The sequence below is a fragment of the Lagopus muta genome, chromosome 3, assembly GCF_023343835.1.
Source record: "Lagopus muta isolate bLagMut1 chromosome 3, bLagMut1 primary, whole genome shotgun sequence".
NCBI classification, from domain to species: Eukaryota; Metazoa; Chordata; class Aves; order Galliformes; family Phasianidae; genus Lagopus; species Lagopus muta.
In genome coordinates this window covers 73,281,711-73,303,595 of record NC_064435.1, presented here as the reverse complement: position 1 = coordinate 73,303,595, position 21,885 = coordinate 73,281,711, and the positions used below count along the sequence as shown (strand labels likewise).

The following is a 21,885-nucleotide window of genomic DNA, read 5'->3' as shown; positions in this document are numbered from 1 at the left end:
GGCTTATTTATTTAGTTCTAGTTACTTTTTCCTGCCTCCTCTTTTTCCTCCTTTGAGAAAATGGTCAGAAATGGTACTCACTCAATTTTAATCTAGATTGTGTATTTTCACAGATTAAGATTGTGGAATATTAAAATGCCTGGTGCTTCTGCTGGATGGGGAATGAACGGTCAATCATATTTTTCATTTTGCTTCTGATTCTGTTCTTTTTTATGATGTTGTAGATAACACAGCCAGTATCCTGACAAGACGAAGGAGATACAGTCGAACCACTCAAGATATCTATTACCTCCCAATTTTGATTTCTGATGGTGGAGTGCCCCCTCTCAGCAGCAGCAGTACTCTCACTGTTAGAGTTTGTGCATGTGAGAGAGATGGACGTGTGAGAACTTGCCATGCTGAAGCTTTCCTCTCCTCAGCTGGCTTGAGCACAGGAGCTTTAATTGCAATCCTGCTCTGTGTTGTCATTCTTCTTGGTAAGTCATTTTCAATATTAAGTACTGCCATCTTCTGCTGGCTCTATGAATGTGACAGGGCAGAAATATTTAATATGATATGTTTTTGAACCAGAAGCTGCCTGGTAGAAGAAAGTAATTAGAAACACATAGCTGTGATTAGAGGGGAAAGGTTCGGCTAAAATTAATAGGAAAAAAAGCCTTTAAAGCACATTCATGAATATCTGGAATCCACTAGAAATAATTTTTCAGGGGTTATCAAGTAATTAGCACTGCAGACCATTTTTCTGTAATTTGAAAAGATTTCAAAAAACCACTGGCTAATTCCATGCCTAGAACAGTGCAAAAAATGATAGAAAAGAGATGATGAGGAAAGCTTTTTGAAATGCATTACACTGTAAGAAGCACCATTAGCACTATACAAAAGCCATTAATTACCTTTGTGAGATAAGCTGATAGCAGTGCACAACATACTCCTTGGGGGCAAGGGACATGTGAGATAATATGATGGCTCCATTAGATAAATGTCCTTGCAAGTGTGTTTTCTTTCCATTTTTTTTTTTTTCCTACCCGGGCCAATTTAAATGTTACCCATTAGTTAATTTTTTTTTTTTGTGTGGCAGAGGCAAAACTTGCTGGGTACATATTTCTGTAATATTCATCTATTCAGGTGTCTCTCTGCATTCTAATAGAGCTGGAAATAGTAGGAATTGCATGGTGACTCACATAGGATACTTTGAGGATTTTTTTTCTGAAGAGTCAACGTTTTCTAAAAGTGCACCTCTCACATCTTAGTTCAGAAATTCCTTCTGCAAAAAAAAGATTTAAAATATACAGTAATACATTTGGTTTTTAATCTAGTATTTTATCATAGAAGATTGAACATTCATAAGAGAAAAAAATAAAGCTTGTACATTTTAATTATATGTCAAATGCTGAATATTAGTCTTAATGAAGCTCAGAAAGCCTTTAACAATGCATCCCAAAAATGTCACCCTTAGTTATTCCTTTCTCATCTAACTGCTAGTATATTATCTTTTTTTGTGTCCTATATGAGATCCCTAGTAATCTTAACAACTGGATTTAATTATTGGCTCAAGAAACAGTAGAAATTCCTGCAAAGTAAATAGGAATGTGTTCTTTACTGGCCCTTTGGAAGACCAGGCTGTATTGGAAGTTTGTCCTTTTACAGTAGGATTATTAAATTTCTCCTTAATTATGTGTGATCTCTATTTGTTGTTTTTGGCATTTTGCTATGTCAAAACTCAACTGTGTAGAATTCGTGAGTGCTTTCTGGGAATACAGTAATCTATCTTCATATAATTTCGTATAACATTACACAAAAAAGGTACTGCTCACTTAGGGACTCTAAGTAGGCTCTTTTCCAAATTGGGTATGTGCCTAATGTTACGATACTCCAGTGCAAGGCCAGCTTAATAACATCAGAATACAAATATTAGCTGGCAAGTATTTCAATTCATGACTTAGTAGCTACTGTTTTTGTAGCATATATCTGCTTACCTCAACTGTAAACTTTAAACCTAATCTAAAATCTGCAGTTTTCTCTTTAGCAATTGTGGTCCTTTTCATCACCCTAAGACGTAGCAAGAAGGAGCCTTTGATCATTTCAGAAGAAGATGTCAGAGAAAATGTTGTGACATATGACGATGAGGGCGGTGGAGAAGAAGACACAGAAGCATTTGATATCACCGCACTACGTAATCCATCAGCTGCAGAAGAGCTGAAGTATCGGAGAGATGTCCGCCCTGAAGTTAAGCCTGCACCCAGGCATCATCCTTCTTCAAGCCTTGACAGTATAAATGTTCAGGAGTTCATTAAACAAAGACTTGCAGAGGCTGATCTGGACCCCAGTGTGCCCCCATATGACTCCTTACAGACATATGCCTATGAGGGCCATAGATCGGAAGCTGGATCTATCAGCTCTCTGGATTCAGTCACGACACAGTCTGACCAGGATTATAATTACCTTGGAGACTGGGGGCCTGAGTTCAAGAAGCTAGCTGAACTCTATGGGGAAATAGAATCAGAAAGAACAACTTAGCTGTAATTCCCAGAACAGAGAAATTCCTAAACAGCTGGAGATAGAACGACAACAGTGATGACAGCAAATGAATACAGTGCTTGGAACCGAGCAAGTTGTACACAGTTACTGTAGAACAAGTGCCCTTTTCATGTTTGAAACTGGGTTCTCCAATTGGAAGAAAGTAAAATTTTGAAAAATACAGAGAAAAGAAGCAATTGTCCCTTGTGTATATTTTTAATTGCTCAATAAAGTCTATGGTACTGCATCTGTAACAGTACCTAAAGTAAAGCCGGGCAATGACACTTTTATTGCAATATGCTTAACATCTCTGAACTACAGTATGTTTCTGATCATTCCTGTTTAGGAAGATAACTAATGGAAGAGCAAATCATTTGCAGATGGTTTTGAGGTTGCCTTGCTAGCTGTGCTCTAGGCCTTGTGATCCCAATGTAAGGTAGCTAATGGGGTTTACTATCAGTGTGAGAAGTCCTAGGAGTCATTTTCCTTTAACAGCAGTGATAATCCACACCTGTCTTCTAAAATAAATGGTCCTTTGATGGTTTAATCTGTTTGAATTGGCAGGTTGCAATGTGAAAATGTCATTTCATTATGTCCCTCATAATCTTTTTATCCCTAACCAGCTAGCAGAGGGAGAGCATCTTTAGCTGTCAGTGCAAACACAATGCTAGACCATAACCCCAGACTTGCTCTGGAAGAAGCGTTGTCTTCAATGTGTGTGCTTTTTGTCTTTTCATGGGAACATCATTCATGTAAATGAATCTGAAGTACTCTTCATGCAGCAGAGCAGATGAAGTGTGGGTTCTTTCAGTAAAAACAAGAATGGCAGCACAATTAAAAGTATGCAGTTGTTCGGTTCACTGTGCTTCACTTATGGCAATAGACAGAACTTTTGAAGTCTTTTGCTGGTCTTAATCCAAGAGCTACAAAAGTCACTTTATGACAGTGTTCTTAACCATAATGTGTCTGTTTGTGTGTGTGGCTAAAAGCAAAATATTGCTGCTGGTGAGACACAAGATTTAAACAAGGTGATCAAAATGATGATGCTTGTTTTCTTGTTTTTCTTGTTCAATATATAGATATTTAATTTGTTTTAGAGTAATTTCTATCTAAGCAGAACAAACCTTTTTTCTCCTTATTTCAAACATCATGGGAAGATAAACATCTTAAGCCAGTGGAGGGTGAAAGAAAGAAAATGTGTCATTTTGGATTTCTTATGGATGAAATAAATCAATCTCTTTTTTTTTTTTTTTTTTTTTTTTTTTTTGCATTGCATTGCATTGCATTGCATTGCATTGCAGAACTTGATCTTTAGGCTGCTTAATATCTGTAAGATTTGTGTTTCCCCTTGGTTTCTTTGAAAGTTTAACCTTTTGTTTCTCTGTCTTCTGATAATACTATGAGAGAACAAGGAGAACACAGTATCCCACTGTGTGGGAAGTGTTGAGTCATGGCCTGAACCACTGATTGATCACCTGAGGAAAGGGCTGAATCAGCCATGGGAGCACAGGTGAAGGCATTTCAGCTGTGTGACTGGCAGTAAACCCATTTAAGGGCTGACTGCCACTAGGAAAGGGTTTCCAGAAAGAGATTCTTCCTCTGGGGATTCTTTTCTGTGAACTTAGATCTTTGGATATGGGTGAGCATTCTTTCCCTGTTTGTTTCTTTTCCTGTTTTCACCATGATAATCTTTCTAGCTGTAACATTAACACCCATGAAGGATTATGACTGAATAGGTTTGCTATCTACTGAAGTCTAGTGCTTTTAAAATGATTGGAGCTCTACTTAGAGATGTGGGCTTTTATGGTATGCATTTTATAGAGAAACTGTTCAGGGCAGAAGCTGTGTATTGTTTTGTCTACTTTGGGCTGGTATGGAGAGATTCAGACTGGTAGGGAAAGAATTACATACAATCATAGAATCGTTTAACTTGAAAAAGACCTACAAGATCAGCAGGTTAAGCATTGTCACCTAACAAAGCACGTTCACCACTAAACTCTGTCCCTAAGTATCACACCCACATGTCTCAGAGATACCTCTGGGAATGGTGACTCTACCATCTCCTTGGGCAGCCCCTAGCAATGTCTAGCTATCCTTTCCATGAATAAATTCTTCCTAGCATCCAATCTACACCTCCTCTGATGCAACTTGGGACTGTTGACTCATGTCCTTTCACTTTTCACCTGAGAAGAAAGACCAACACCCTCCTCGCTACAACGTCCTGTTAGGTAGTTGTGGAGAGCAATGAGGTCTCCTCCAGGCTAAGCAGCTCCGGTTCCCTTCAGCCACTTTTCATAACTCTGTTTTCTATGCCCTTCACCATCTCTGTTGCTCTCTTCTGAATGTATTCCAATTCTTGCTCATCCATGCTGAGTCTGTATTCAATGAACTCCTTACCGATAAGCTGATGATTGCTTTTGGTTTTCACAGTCTTCTGGAGAAATAAGTAGCTTTGAAAGAAACTTCTCAAACACTTTAAAAAAATTAAAAAATTATTTGCAGTTATTTCCAGGGTTTTTTAAACATGTTTTCATTTCAATTTGGAAATTGTATTGTTTCAATCAACAACCAACCAAATTCAGAAACCAGTTTAGAGGGGAAAGCATCCAACACCTAACAAGTTCTACTGATGATTTGAGAGTAGTTTTGTAATCTATATTCAGACTTTGTTATTTAATTTCTACCAAATACAGGATCTTCTAGCAATACATTTACTGAAGCCATCCTCATTGCAGAGTACAGTTTAACAGCTGCTTTAAAGCAGTGACCTTTGTTCTTACCCTGAAACGGTTTATGTATCTTTTCTGAGAGTTAGGATGTGTTTCAATTTCATCCCGAATAAAACAACTAGAACTGCAAGTTTTTTATGAGGATAAATTTTCTTTTGATTTAGATTACATTTGCTTTTTCTGACTTCTCAGTTTTTATACAGTATGAGTAGAGTGCTAAGAAGAAAAACTTTGAACGCTGGTAGTATCATGAGTCACGGTAGTTTGTACTGCATGTACATGAGACAGCAGCATTCATTGTTATACAGTGATTTTGAGAACTAGTGTTAGTTATCTTTATGTCTGTTCCCACTTGTCCTACACCAAAGCAGGGAAAATTGAATGTGTATTGTGCTTTAAATAGTACTCCAGTCGTTGTTTTATTTTTATTTGCTTTATAGAACACTCAGGCTTAAAGCCAACAGAAGTTAAGTGCGGCAACACAAACAATCGCTCTTTATGCTCATGTTCTCATTAAGTTAATGAAAAGAGGAGGTCATATCTCACAGAATTAAGAAGCCTCCTTTTCACTGTTCCTGGTGCTCTCTTGCTGCTATACAACATGCACATTTTACCCAAAGCCCTGGGGATTCTGAGTCATTTAAAATTCTGCAGGGCTATTGAGGCTGTACTTCAGCAATGCTGCAGTGTGTTCTGTTTGGTTTGTCCTATCCATGATGGTCGCCAAATGTGCTTTTCTGTCATGATGCGTCTGCATGCTTGCTATGCTTAATGTTTTCTACTCAAATGCACATTGCTGTGCCGTGTTGTTTGCATGACAAATAGCAGAATACTAAATCTTCAGGGCCACAGAAGCAGGCCTCATGATGCAAAAAGAACACTTTTCAGATTTATTTCCTTTATCCCACAGAATTTTCCTTTGATCTTTCATGTCCTATGAACAAATTTAAAAGATATTTGAGAGTTTCTATGTTCACATTGATTAAACTGAAAGAAAACTAATACTGTGTTTCATGGAAGGTACAGTCATTTTGTAGTGTTGCTGATTTAAATTCGGTGTAAATTCAGTGACAGTGTTGTGGGGAAAATCTTACCAGGATTATGTTTAAGTCTGATTGTATGGGTTTTGCTTAAAGCTTTCATAGATGTATTTGAGAACATGAGTATACAACACGTTCCCATTACCCTAAATAGTAATCCTGTTGTCAGCGAACAAATAAATGCTGATAACTGCCAGTTTTATTTAAGCTAGAAGATGCATAGGAACATTAAACGGCACATAGAAAGGGGTGCCTAAGAGATTTCAGATGTAGAATTTTAATTCTGCAACAGCTATTGAAATAGTCATGCACTTACACACAATTAATTTGTCACATTACCTCAAATAAATTCTCTTTCTTGTAATAGTGGGAGTGCATAGTATGCTGTAAAGGATATGTTATCTGAGAAAATGGTCTCTGTAAGTAGGAAATGTAAAAATATAGTGTAAACTTTGAAAGAGTAAAAAAATGTGATTTAATGCATTTTGAAGAAAAGGAAGTGTAATTCAGCTGGCTTCTGATTAAGATTCAGACACTGAAGACATTTGTTTATCAGTGTTGCCATTTATTGCATAAACAGAAAACTGTAAAAGTCGAAAGTAATTTCACTGTTATGCACTTTATTTTTTTTGCATTTCTTTGTAGAAAATCAAAATACTTGTAAACATTTTTTTTCAAGCTCTAATTGATGCTGTTGTTTCAATTGCGAATAATGTGAGAAAATGTCTACATGAATATTCTCACTGGTGTTTAGAAGGAATTGCAAAATTTCTGTGCTCTAAGCCTTTGTAAAATCATCCTTTAGGAGAAAAAATACAAATCTTGGGCCGATCTGGAGTTAACCAAACTCATAGACTCACACAAAGGAAATGTTCTATATGTGGAGGAGAATATGAAATTATGCTGCCTAAGGTAACTTTGTGGATTATAAAGTGCTAAGACCTTGTACTTGCAGTACATATAAATGGCACAGTGCATTCTAAGGAACATTAGGAGCGTGTTGCAAGTATTGGGCCATCCTTATTTTTCCAAAGTCTCCAAAATATATATTTTTTTTAACAAAAGATTAATGTAAAGTATACCTCCTTATGCAAGTGTTACTGATAGAAATTGTTACATTTTTCCTTTAATAAACAAAAGGGACAAAACCTTTTATTCGTATTTTTCAAATAAAATATGCTCTTTGCTATGGTGATGGGTTATTGTATTCCACATCACAACTAAAATGGGTTATTTTCTCTTCACTCCTGTATCTTATAATCACCAAAGAATTAGAACTACCGAAAGGCACTCTGTCTATAAGAATGAGCAGTGATACAGCAGTATTAATGAGGTCAGGGCCAGAAACGGTGTGGTTACTGAAATAGATTTTAATGCCTGGTAAAGTCACTCACTTGTGTCACTATTTCAAAGACTGTCTTAAATGATTATTGCTACAGATGAGTAGGGAGAGACAGTCACCATGAGGTACTCTGCAACAGACTGCAGTGTAACTGCTAAATGGTTCATTACTTTTACTTGTGGCAACTATTACACTCCAACCATCACTGTTCTGAAACTGAAATACAGCATTATGGGAGGAATAAATTATCCACAAGAGTGAGCTAGGGGATTGCCCATCTAGGGAACCAGATTGGAGGTAACAGCCAGAGTTAATATCCTAAGTTTACACAGAAGAGGAAAAAAAAAACCAGGCAAGGATAATCCCAATCATCAGTCAAATGAAATAGCTGTGTATGGGAATCACTCATTCTTTCTCAAGTGAATTAACAGGCTTTACAAATTATATCCTAGAAAGCAGAGATATAGTGGCTCACACATGACTTGTTGAATGTACAACATCTTTCCTGGACAGACAGAATTTGAGAATAAAGCTAAGCCTGACATGACATTGAAATGTGATTACTTATTATATGTTACTGCCCATAGGCTAGTCCGTACTGTCTAGCACCAGTCTATGCAATTGTCACAAGTGCCTTGGCATAGTCCTGGAGAATCTCAGCATGGTGAGAGATCACTCAATAGCAAGGTGACTATTAGCCTGACTGCAAATGCAAGTCCAGGGGAGAAGCTACTTTATTTTATTCAGATCCTCATTTGAGTTTGCACATTTTGAAGAATATTTATGAAGAGTTTAGATCATCTTTTCTTTCTAAGGTTCATGGGGTGGTTCATTGGGTCTCTCTCAAGCAGAGCTCATTATCCTCTTACATTTATTTAATTTCACATTCCTTGAAATCCATTCAATTCCTTCTGTTCTTGGCAAAATGTATTAATATAAATGTATAGATACATAGAATCTTCTTAAGCCATGAAGATTTTTGTGTGATTTTAACAGAATGTATCTGTGGGCTTCACGTCACCCTGAGGCACTTTAGTGCTAAGTGACTCCTCTAAAGGCCATTTACAACCTTTAATTAACAGGTAAGTCCTGGAGATCCAATAGACTCTTCCTACATTGGTCATTCTGAAAGTAATGCCTCCTGTTTATTTACATTGAAAATACATTAGATTCGAGCACCATCACAGCACTTGATAGAGCAAATTCTCAGCTACGAAGCACTTTTTTTCAAGAGTCACAACCGTTAGTTATGCATTTTCACCATCGATGAATAAGCCTGAATACTGCACTTGTAAAAATCTGCACCAGTGGAGCTGATCCACTGTCATCTCCGCTGAAATGAACCCCTGCTGCCTCAGTGTGTTCACATCCACTGTTAGGTCTCCATAAGGGTCCAATAAATGTCAGTGAATGTCAATGGAAGCCATTTTTTCTGTGTGGAGGAATTGAGCGATGCCTTTGTTTTACGTGCACTTCCATGTCAGATGCCATTTTGTCAGACTGCCCTCTGCTGCCATCTGTCATATGGCAACAAAATGTAACAGATTATTGGTAGGAATGTTTGTCCTCTGCTGCCATACCACAAGCATCCACTTCTGAAATGGTGGGCCAACATAATAAAAAAGGAGATGTTATTTCAGAGCAGCTGTTGTACAGCTGGTGCTTCTAAATTTGATTTTTATTTTTTTGTTTTGTTTTGTTTTGGAAGTGCATGCAATAAAGCAATATATCTGGTAGGCAATGGGTATCAACTGAATCATCCTTATCCTCAGGAAAAAAAAAGAACATTGGAATTAGGGCTCCTAGAACTCATGAGGCACTCAAAGCCCGAGAGATGTTAGGTACTAGCAAAACCTTAAAAAATAAAATAAAATTAAAAAATTTAAAAAAAATAGTTCACATAGTTCACAGAACGTTGGTAGTGCAACTTCTCCTCGTAGGTAATCAGTGGTAGAATCTAAATAGCCCAATGGGAAGCCAAAAAAAAAAAGGTGCCTGTAAGTAAGTGAAGTACTCAAATATTTGAACTACTAATTGCCATCTTGTTTCTTCAAGTCCTGGATAGGAACAGATTTGTCATAGCGTTTGCTAGACTTTTAGTGTGAAAGTAGCGTGGTACAGTTCTTCAAACACATGTGCCTTCCACAGTAATGGTTTTGAAATAAACTAGATGGCTCTTTATTGTGAAAGTTGTACATTTTTTACATCAAATCTGAACTAATATCCACATTCCATGCAAAAAAAATATTATTTCATTTTTTGGAACTGGTTTGATAAAAAAGTCCTGTTTGGAAGTCTCAAGTACAACATGTGTAACAACCAATTTTCACAGTAGGACTTGAGGGGGCATAAGTAAAATACTAGTTGTGTACCAAAAATAAAATTCCCTCTTAATAAGCAAATTATTTATTTAGTTGTGTAGGCCTGCTGATTTAACACTATGCTTGAAGTATCCTGGCTGTTTCATGAAGACCATATTTGGAGCTCTCCTAAGGAAGTAAAAACACAGTTCGAGTTTTCTACTATTTGCAACTTCTTTGAACTTACGCTTTTTGGACTAACTTGTATTTTCCATTCATGTTTCTGCAAGATAATTTTTCAAGTAGAAAATGGTAACATGGAAGAAAAGGATTCTGAGGTCATATGTTTTTAAACTCTAGTTACCCTAATTATTTTGAAAAGATCTATTTGGATTATTGGCTCTGAGAAGTAAGTCAGTTACACGTGATGTGATAATAATAAAAATAATGTCCTTTCTGTCTTTTAATCGTGAAGTATCAAATCAGAAACTATGATGCCATTTCTTGTGCTGTGCAATTCAAAATTGTTTCAAACTTGATATGTGAAGAGTTTCTCCTTTAATAAGAAATCCATTATTTCTGGATTGCCTGTCCCAAGATGGATGATTTTACTATAACAGTTTTTAGACAGAGAGCTTTTTTAAGGTGCAACACCAAAACGTTCTTTAAGTATTAACTAAATGAGTTCTTTAACTACAACACTCAGTCAATGAAGGAAACAAGGAAAAGTAAGCAAAAAGGGGATATAAATCTCTCAGATCTTGTAGATGAAGTGAGCTGGGGTTCTTCAATCTAGAAAAGAGAAGGCTCCTAGGAGACCTTATAGCAGCCTTCCAGTACCTGAAGGGAGCATACAGGGAAGCTGGGGAGGGACTTTTTGTAAGCACAACAGGATGAGGGAACATGGCTTTAAGTGGAAAGAGGGTGGATTTTGACTAGATATCAGGAAGAAATTCTTTACTGTGAGGATGGTGAGACACTGGAACATGTTGCCCAGAGAGGTTGTGGGTACCCCCTCATTGGAAGCATTCAAGGCCAGGGGCTTTGAGCAACCTGGTCTAGAGGGAGGTGTCCCTGCCTAAAGCAGGGGGTTGGAATTAGGTGGTCTCAAAGGTCCCTTCCAACCCAAACCATTCTATGATTCTATTATTCTGTAAGTTCAGACTCTAAGCACATCTGAAACTGCTTCCCCATGAGCATATTCTATCCTATATAGTGTTATTAAAAATGGAAGCAACAACAAACGACCCTCTAGAACTCACTTCAAGTCATGTATTTATTTTTCAAATGGGCATTTAATGCATTTTCCCCTCTTTTGATAATATTTTACTATTTCAGTAACACAGGATAAAAGGTCTGACAAATTTTCTCCTAATTTCATCAGAACATTGAGAAGTCACTTCTGTTGAATTTGATGAAAAGTCTATTACAAGGACTTTTTCAAAACAAGTCCAAGATAGAATCATAAATCAAACCCTACAAGGACTAACCAATAACTCACTGGTCAAAGCACTTTATCATGGATGTGGGAGACTGACTTTGGAGTAAGAGGTTAAATGGGTATCTCCCAGCTTCCTTTTATAATCCCATGTATGTTACAATCTGCAACAATTTTTTTGTGGATTGCTTAATAAATATTTTCAATAAAAGAGAATTACTATTGTCTGCCAAGCTCTGCAGGGCTGGGTGATTCTGAAATTTATGTATTGTTCACTTTATATTCCACTTCCTTTGTTTCATATTTCATTTCTTTTCTACCTGGACTAGATCCCATTTGTCCTACATGCTTGAAGCACTGTAGTACTATAATTTATCTTAAAAATACCAGGGGAATCTAGGAATAATACCTCATCTCTCTTAAAAATGGAAATACTTGTCATTGGTAGCTGCTGCTAAATGTACCAATTTTCATTTTTTACCCTGGGGCAAACATTTTAATGGGACTTAATCACAGCTGAATTCTTTACATTTTTCCCATGCATAATATTATCAGCTTCTATGGTAACTTTGAAAATCTTGGTCTTGTTAAGCATTGTCGTAGGTGCTGTAGAATCACATAGAAAATTACATAGTTTGGCTAGAGAAATTCTGGCTTATAGCCCAAGATTTCTGAATCCAATATTACAAAGTGAATAATGATTATAGGAAGTATAAAGAGAAATGGAAAGGTAGTAGATAGAAAGCAAAAATCCAGGACAGATGCAATTATTGTTAAAACGGTTAGAGATAAACCACACATTCCATAAAATATATAGTGATGCAGGACAGATTTTTCAATAATATATTATGATTACCATTGTAAAGTTTTATGATTTCAAACTGAACTATTTTATGACCATTTTAATTATAGGTAATAAAAACAGAAGTGATGTGTATTATACAATTGGGGCAGAATATGAAATTCAGAAAACAACACAGTGAAAAATAACATACTTACAAGATGTTATTTATTTGTGTTTCTTCGCACTATTCAGTTAATGTTAATTTCATCTGACAATATTATAGATACCCTCTACACTACCTGGTCACTGATGCAACATGCAGATTACCAATGGTATATTTAAGTTTTGGGCTTGCTGATTATACATGTGAATTTTTTATAATATTTAGTTTGTTCCTCACTAAGTTTTGTTTGTATTTTCCTAGTGAAAAGCCAATTTCCTCACTTACTTGTGTAGCAGAATTTTAATTCCTCTGGTGAAGATTGCAAGAAGGACAACAGCTATACAGAAGGCCACAGGTGAAAATGGTCATGTGTCTACTTACAGGAATCCAGCACTCTTTTCCTTATTTGTATCAACACTGAATATTCACAGAATTCAAAAGACATTGGAGAAAACTTCTGCCATGTGGCACACATGCCAGAACATCTACTAGTGCTTCTCCAACTCTTTCACTTTAACTAAATTTGAGAATAGGTGAATTTGATATGATTTAATTGCTCAGACTTAGTTTATCTTATCTCAAAGAAGTCAAAAGAAAATAGACTACATGTAAAACACAAAACATAGATGAAAAATTTGTTTGTTTTATTCCACATTCAGCTAAGCTATCTGAGAATTTATCACAAGTCAAAAGTGAAGAAGGAAAAATGCTTTGGCTTCTTCTACACTGCATTTCTCAACCTCCTCGTCAATGACAAATATGCAGTTCATCAGATGGAAAGTAGGTGATTTTGGATGGCATTTTAGACTTGAACTCAGACTGCCTCTTACCAAGATATATTTTATAAAGAAAGAACACCTTGTAAGAAAAAAAGACCAGATAAAAACATCTTAGTTTAAATGTGTGGAAGAGATACTTGTTGTCTTGTGAACTTCTACATTATTCTGATAGCCAAGAAGATGCTGCTGTGATTTACTTCTTTGAAAAAGAAAAGTTTTGCCCTCTGAAACTGAAAAGCTTTTCCTTGTGTTCAAGGTGTTTTATGTCAGACTTTATCACGACCTGAAAGACTTCATGCTGAATGTGAGAGGCAGCTATGGTTAATCTGTCTCTTTACATCTTGTGCTGTTAGCTGTGGACAGAGCAGACTACTCTGAATGGTCCTTGGTGTTGCTGAAGAGCATCCCATTCTTGATAGACTTTTAAATAAAGGAATAGTGGCAAATTTCTCTGGCTGAAAAGAGCAGTATGAAATATCAGGCATTTCAATACAAGGTCACTAGTTCGTATTTGAAATGGAAGTTAGAAACGTAAACAATTCAATTTTTAAATAGCACTGTGGCTGTATTCAGCATTGTATTCTTTCTCCAGCTTCCATCCTTGCTACATTACTGCTGGTGTTTTTAGATTGAAGTAGGTCATCGTCATGCCCTTATAACTGACACAATCTGAACAATTATTTCTACAGAATTCATTGAAGTGAATGTGTTCTGCCTGGATATAGAATGTAACTTATTTTTGTCTGATTTGCTTTATGTAAAATACAACTAGAATTCTCACCTCCTCTCATTCTGAAAGTAAAGGTTAGCTTTAAATGTTGCATTCACTTTTCTGAAGTGGAACCTGATCCATAGTATTTCACAGTTAAAAATCAAAGGAAAAGACCAAGTAACGTAACTTCATGGTGGCAACTATATGAATCATGTGTGGGATAAGGAACAAACAGTAGAAATTCCACTAGCAAATTCCTCTGCTTTTTTAAGCAAAGGACTATTCAGTGGCCTGAAAATACAGAATGCTCATAAATCTGTTGAAGGAAAATACTGAACCTCTGGGTGATCAGAATCTGAGTTTCTTTGTTCTGAATAAAAAGCAGCTGAAATTTTCTATCATGGAAAGCTTAACACTTAAAAGACACTTCAGGAAAGCTGTCACTCTGTTGATGTGACAGAAGCGATGTGAAGAAAAACATGGGTTAACTGAGGACATTTTTTTAAAATTGAAATCCTATAAACGGCCTAACTAAGGGGAAGATAAGGTTTAATTACTTCTGAAAGAAAGAGATTAAGTAACTTGTTGTTTCAGGGTGATTTAATCTTCCTATGCAATAAAAATAGAAAATATACAGGTGAGCAAAACAGTTTTTGAAGCATGATAGTGTGTTACACAATACACACAGTAAAGGAGTAACTGTAATAATGAACTTGATACCATAGTTCACTTAGTAGTAAGAAATACCTCTATAGTGATGTAGTATGCTAGCTGAATATTTTACTATTGGAGAATTAACAGTAGGGGGGAAAAAAAAAAAAGTCCAATAAAAGTGAAAGTGTGTTGTGAAAAATAAATGTTGATACATCCATAGAATGCATCATCTTTTCCTGTCTCTGCCACTGATCCTTCCTCTGTCCTTGAGGACATCTGCTTTTTAACAAGAAACTTACTTTTATTTCTTCCACTGTGTAACAAATTGGCACAAAATGTTCAAATATTTTGCCTAAAATCAGTTCTCTCCTTCCATCCCATTTCAACTATTCAGCAAAACAATCTGTTTTCATTGGAAAACTAGAGAAAGCACACAGAAGCCAAGAAAAATGTTTAAAGTAAAAGTACCTATCTAAGGACACTGGGAAAGGGGAAACAACCTCCTTTTTCAAGAACAGAACAAAAGAAGATCCGGGGAACTACAGGCCAGTCAGTCTCACCTCTCTGCCTGGTAAGATCATGGAGCAGATCATCCTGAAGGCACTACTAAGGCACACGGAATATAAAGATGAGGTGATTGGTGGTAGCCAACATGGTTTCACCAAGGGTAAGTCATTCCTGACAAACATGGTGTCGTTTTATGATGGGGTTACAACGACAGTGGATAAAGGAAGAGCAATTGATACTATCTACATGTACTCGTGCAAAGTCATTGACAACTGTTCTGCATGACATCCTGGTCACCAAATTGGAAAAAAAAAAATGGATGTGATGGATGGACTGCTTGCTGGATAAGTAATTGTCTGGGTGGTCACACTCAGAGAGTTACAGTCTGTGGCTCAGTGTCGAAGTGGAGACTGGTGAAGAGTGGCATTCTTCAAGGATCAGAGCTGGGACCAGCATTATTTAATGTCTTTGTAGGTGACATGGACAGGGGGATCAAATGCACTCTCGGCAAGTTTGCAGATGACACCAAGCTGAGTGGTGCAGCACTTGGTAGAAAACAGAAGCCTCCTAGGAGACCTTATAGCAGCCTTCCAATACCTGAAGGGAGTATACAGGGAAGCTGGGGAGGGACTTTTTATAAGGGCAACAGGATGAGGGAAAACAGCTTTAAATGGAAAGAGGGTAGATTTAGACTAGATATCAGGAAGAAATTCTTTACTTTATGGGTAGTCAGACACTGGAACATGTTGCCCAGAGAGGTTGTGGATGCTTTTATTTACATGCCAGATGAGGCTTTGGTAAATCACACAAATGCAATTTATTAATGGGCACAGACATCAGTGTGACTGATCTACAACATCCTTCTGGGATTGTTTTTGAAAACTGCTTCAACTCAAAGAAATTTTGCTAAGTGACAATGGAAAATATTGCTAAGTAGAAATAGAAAAAAAGAAATGGCTTCTATCAAAGAGAAGAGATATTAAAAATGAGATAAAATGGTTATTTGTAAAAAATCTGGTCCAATGTATCATGCCTGACAATTTGGAATATGAAGAAACTGTCAAATAATTTCCAGCTCAGTAATACTTACCTCCATTCCCTCCTTTGTCTTTGAAATTCACCCATCACCCAGTTACAGGTATAGTTCATGAACCTTCTTCAGCTAACTTGTTACACGTGTAGGTAATGCCAGTCAGGAAAATTAACCCACAACTCAATTTAAAGTACAATTGAATTATGAAACTGAAGTCAAAGAATTGCTGACCTTGACTCATCCTATACTGTCCTCAAGCATATATTATCCCATTCAAATTGCTCAGAAGTGAATCATTATATAACTAAATTACTGAGAGCTGAAAATTACAGAGCAACCACATGAAAGATTCAGTTTTAACGAAATAAAAATGTGAACCATTCTATTTCACTATTATTAAACACATCAGTTCTGATATTTGAAAGATTCCTTCATATTATATTCAAGATTGTAGCAGACTAAATACCTTTTAAGAAACTAAGTTAGCTATGTTCTTTATTCATTGTCAGGGTAGCTCAAAGAAAACTTTGACATTAAAGATTACAACTATTTATGTTAAAACTTGAAAAATCCAAAGCAAATCCAACCAACTGTTTAAATCCACTTACTATTGGAAATGATAATAGAGAAGAATGCACTGAACTATCACATCTTCTGTCACACGTATGACAACTTGAAAGAAAGGAAATTAATATCTTAAGCATACGAAGCACAATTCTCCACTACCCATGTAATAAGCAAATAAATTATTCATATTCTTTGGAAATGTCATCTGTAACCAAATGACATCTACCTCTTACCAGGTAAATTAGTGAGTAGATTTATTAGAGTTGCTCTTCCTGTTTCCAGTACTTAAACTTGTAAAGGAACTGCTGTTAAGTATATTACCTGATAATATTTTATAAAGTCTGTGTAAAAATAGAATCATTTTAATACAGAAACTCTAAATGCTGTTTGCTGAGAAAAAAAATGCCATATGTGTAATTTAACAGAATATGGTGCAATCATATAGATTACTATAAAATAAATAGGCAATTTGAACTATAATTGGCTTAATTAAGTTCTTTGTATGTGTATATATGTGCAATTACGTATACGTATGTAATTCTTATTGTTCTTTTCTAGAACAAAGATTGTATTCTACTTATATTTAATATGAGTTCACTGATGATGCAATGAGATTTTGTGGAGGATTGATCGTTGCAGTGAGCTGTGTATTCCTTGGTCAAGGAAATGTTTTCTTCTTGCACTTAAAATTTATCAGGTAATAGAAGTTTATATCTAACTTACAGCACTTTATCAGTTTGGTCCATGTCATGTGCAAATATGACAGCAACTACTCACAGTTAACAACTTTTATTTACTTATGCTGAATTCACACCAACATACTTACCGCAATAGTCACACAATCCAGCTAAGTATGGGCACTTAAAGTGTTTCTGAACAAAGAGGTAGAGAAAATCTTGTTCATAGACGCAAATAACTCCATTTGTTTTATTCAGAATATTCTAGGAATACCAGAAAAATAAAATCCTTACGTTCGAAGGTATGCTTATAAACACAACTTTATTCAGATCCACACCTTCTTATGGAGTCTCTTTTGATACCATTTTATATTAAACATCATAAGGTAAAATTAACAACTTGGTTTGAATAAAGATGTTAAACCACTGACAATATTTTAAAGAGAGAAGGCGAAAGTCACAGCAGAACAACAAATTCTGTATACTTGTGTCAAAACTTGATTGCTTTTATCCTTGTACTGAAATGCTTCAATGCGTCATCTTTACTATTGTGTTTGTTTGATAGATCCAAGTGTTTTGTTCCATTACACTAAACAAAAAAAGAAAAAAAAATGAAAAAAATTTCTGCTTGAAGATATGTATTCTGGAATACAGAACTTATTAAGATGGGAAAACTGTTGAAGTTGAGAATAATGAAACAAGACATCCAGAATCTAGATGTACTGATGGGAATATTCATTTTCAGCCAGTTAGGGTGGCACTGAAGGTAAATTATTTCTGTATGGTGTATTCACATTTATATGTCTGTGTTTGCTTTTCACCACTGTTGCATGAACCTCATGATTGAAGGGACTGGCTATTTTGGGGTTGGCTTGCCTGCCCTGCTGTTTCCTTTTGAAACAGTCTCAGTTTGTCTCAGTTCAAAGATGTTACCCTGATGGTTCTCCTGGGAGAAAATTTCTTTGCTTTCCAAGAAGCTAGGGGCATATTGGGAGTGAAATGACAGTGGATATCTGTGCTAGAGGCATTTATTTTTCTGTTTCAAAAAGCCTGGGGCAGGAGTAGTTCTGATCTATATTTTAGCTATGACTGATGATTCTACCTGAGAGCCTTACAGAGCATTGTGGAATATTACATACAGCAAAAAAATACGACTGATACATGAGTTTCAAACATCGTTCATCCAAAAAATTCCTATTCTAACCATCCCATGTAAAATAAAATGCAGGTAATGGCCTATAAATCAAGACTGTGTTATTAGAAGAAATAGTGATGAGTTTTATTCCCCAGTCCTGCAGAAACACAGTGCCAGGCTGTCCCTGAAGCCTAAATCTTTCATAAGGGTATGATGAGCTTCCTTTTGTATATTCCTGGATAGACTTTCCAACAGAGCTTTCTAAATGAATATTTTTGTACACCACTTCCGACTGCAATGTGTTCACATTTGTTGCCAGACAACCAATAATAAGAAATGTTTCTTTCGTACAGAGCATACAACAAATTCCTTTACTGCACTGTACTGGAGTCATGGCTGTTAACTGCTTATCATGTTCCCTGCACGCAACATGGGCATAAAGGAATCAGGAGCTTTGCTGTCAGCATATCATTACTCCAGGGAACTGGAGTATTTGTTCAAGCCGTCTGGCATTTAGACCTCTGTCTAGTAGGAGAACTGATTTTATCTGTTGACCTAAAAACTAAGAGGACAAAATCCAGCCTCCCCCTTGCATTTCCACTGCCTATTTTTATTATTTAAATTTATTTGTAGGTACATTTATTCTAAACTTATTCCTTTTTCTGTTGAGCTAACTCTCAGGCATAGTACAGACACAATTGAACAGAAAAGATATTCTTGAACAATTTTAGTTTTATGTTCTTCAGATAGTGGGAAAGAAATCATTAACGACTCAAATGCTTTCAAAAATCTCATGTTTAATATCTGAAATGAAGTTTGAACGCATACCTATATAATGATTTTTTCTACATGTATTCTTGTGCCTCCACTGGTGTAGATTTTTACAATCACAACATGCAGGCTCGTTTTCACTGCTGGCAAAAATACACAGCTAATGGCTGTGAATTAAAAAAGCAAATTTTATAGCTGAGAATTTTCTCTATCATTGTCGTTTCCATGGAAATAAATAGAAGGCACTACTTTCGGAGCAACCCACAAATAAGTACACAAGCATTGTGTCATAAATAGTGGTTTATGCTCTCTCTGATGATGCAGTATTTACCTACTTATTCACATTTTTCTGCTTTGCATAGAGCTTGAGGGTGCCTGAAGTTGTTATTAAACATCTTGCTCAGAGACTATATCTATTGTTTTTCTGCCTTGTAATGAAACCTAGCTACCAAATTGAGGGCTGCAGAGTTGAAAACGCTTTGCATTCCTTCCATGCTACTAGATTTTGCTGCTTCTATAACTTAAACTGAATCTGAAGAAGCACAACCAAAAATGCAATTGATTTTTTTGTGTGAATGATGATAGCAGATCCTCTAAAAAAAAACTTAACGTGATAAGAGATACTACATGTACAAAAATGAGAAAAGATACTATACACACCAAAAACCAATATCTCTGTAGTGGAAAAGTAGTGAAAAAATGCAGCTTACATTTTGGCCAGTAGTACAGTTTCCAGCTTGCCACATAGCCTGCAGTCAGTACTGAACAAACCCAGAGTGCAATCTTCATTAGCATGTCCGTGCCACATGGTTTGATTGGAAAGCAGTGAGAGAAAAGAGCAAAATGAAATTCTGGCAAATAGTTTCTGTCAAAATTTCATAGAAAACACCATGGAAAACAAAATATTGTCAGCAAAGGAGGAAAAAGCATCTATAGAGAACAAAATGCTGAATACTGCATAATATGTAGTCAACACAAAGTACTTGATCTACTTCTTAAGTCAGTACTGGATGTCACCACCATGCACAATGATATCTGCCAGACAACAATGCACTTTTATTTTTTATTTAAATTTCTTGTAACACTTTTTAGATAGTCTCAGTCATTTTTGCTTCGCTTGATGGAGGGTACTATTCCCTTGTGTTGTGTTAGCTAAGTAGTCATGCAGCACTTTAGAAGCATGAATTAAAAGTCTATTTTTTTTCCCTCTGAACAAGAGTAATAAATAAAAAATATCATCTTTGAATAAAATTCTGGTATTGCACTGAAGGGAAAAGGCTTTTTGTTTTAATACTGTTGAGAATAAAAGATGCATAGTAAAATGGCTCCAACAAGTAATGAATTCAGATTTCAAATAAGTTCTCTGCTTAGATTTTAAAAATGTACTAGCATACTTAGTTTGGTAAGGATTCTAGTCAGGATCTGATCAATTTTAGCATGCAAATGTGTGGAAAATCGTAAAAATAAATATTTTTCTGTACCTAGGATCATCACTCACCGAATCATCTCATAAGAGGAGACCAATTTCAGAACATTGTATCTGAGAGACACAGCAATGTAAGATCATGTGGATGTATTAATTTCTCATGCAAGCACTTTTCCTGTCCCTAACTCTAAATTCTGCAGAATCTTATCCTATTTCATCCTTATTCACTTTGCTTATAGTCAGTGGTAAAGATGATTGACATGTCAGTGCAGCGAGCTGTTGAATACTATCAGATCATGTCTGTTCTTGAAGCTTTCCCCAAATGAAACAATTGAAGTTACTGATAGTCTCTACAAGCTGGTACTGGTGGTTCAGTTAACTCCCATGAAAAGACACTGACAACTACGCACTTTCATTATGCATCAATTTAGCATTTTAGGAAGGTGATCGTACTCTGTTCTTTCTTATTCCTCGTGTATGAATAGCCTCTGTACAAAACAGGTTCCTAACTCAGTTCAATAGCAGGACTTTAGAACACCTAAGAATACACACTGGGAAAACTAAAATTATTTACTTCTTATGTATTCATCTATCATACCTGTATAATGTTCATAAATTCATTCTGTTGAGGGTACACCGAATTTTTGAATGGCAGTGAGTTCATTTTAAACTGATTCTTTGAGATCGTCATTAGTTGTGTGAATTCTTCTCTGTTCAGAAGACTGCTATAAATAAAATGGGCTTAAAGACAAAATAAACTGTTGCCTTTATTACACATCTTGTCCTGCTTTACTGAATTTGTTAGCTTTTCTTTCTTTCTTTCTTTCTTTCTTTCTTTCTTTCTTTCTTTCTTTCTTTCTTTCTTTCTTTCTTTCTTTCTTTCTTTCTTTCTTTCTTTCTTTCTTTCTTTCTTTCTTTCTTTCTTTCTTTCTTTCTTTCTTTCTTTCTTTCTTTCTTTCCTTCCTTCCTTCCTTCCTTCCTTCCTTCCTTCCTTCCTTCCTTCCTTCCTTCCTTCCTTCCTTCCTTCCTTCCTTCCTTCCTTCCTTCCTTCCTTCCTTCCTTCCTTCTTTCTTTCCTTCTTTCTTTCCTTCTTTCTTTCTTTCCTTCTTTCTTTCCTTTCTTTCTTTCTTTCTTTCTTTCTTCTTCTTTCTTTCTTTCTTTCTTTCTTTCTTTCTTTCTTTCTTTCTTTCTTTCTTTCTTTCTTTCTTTCTTTCTTTCTTTCTTTCTTTCTTTCTTTCTTTCTTTCTTTCTTTCTTTCTTTCTTTCTTTCTTTCTTTCTTTCTTTCTTTCTTTCTCTCTCTCTCTCTCTCT

The 21,885-nt window shown here is 35.9% G+C and overlaps 1 protein-coding gene across 4 annotated transcripts in view; it reads left to right on the top strand.

Annotated features, from left to right (window-relative positions):
* Positions 1–7,692, top strand: part of CDH18 (cadherin 18) — a 441,257-nt gene extending 433,565 nt beyond the window's left edge. For 3 of the 4 annotated variants that reach the window (XM_048939478.1, XM_048939476.1, XM_048939477.1), the window contains 2 exons: positions 225–476; positions 2,015–7,692. In XM_048939478.1, the coding sequence (XP_048795435.1) occupies positions 225–476; positions 2,015–2,517 (755 nt within the window). In that variant the 3' untranslated portion in view covers positions 2,518–7,692. The remainder of the gene's footprint in view (positions 1–224; positions 477–2,014) is intronic. The other variant, XM_048939479.1, reaches the window with a different exon arrangement.
* Positions 7,693–21,885: the final 14,193 nt, after the last annotated feature.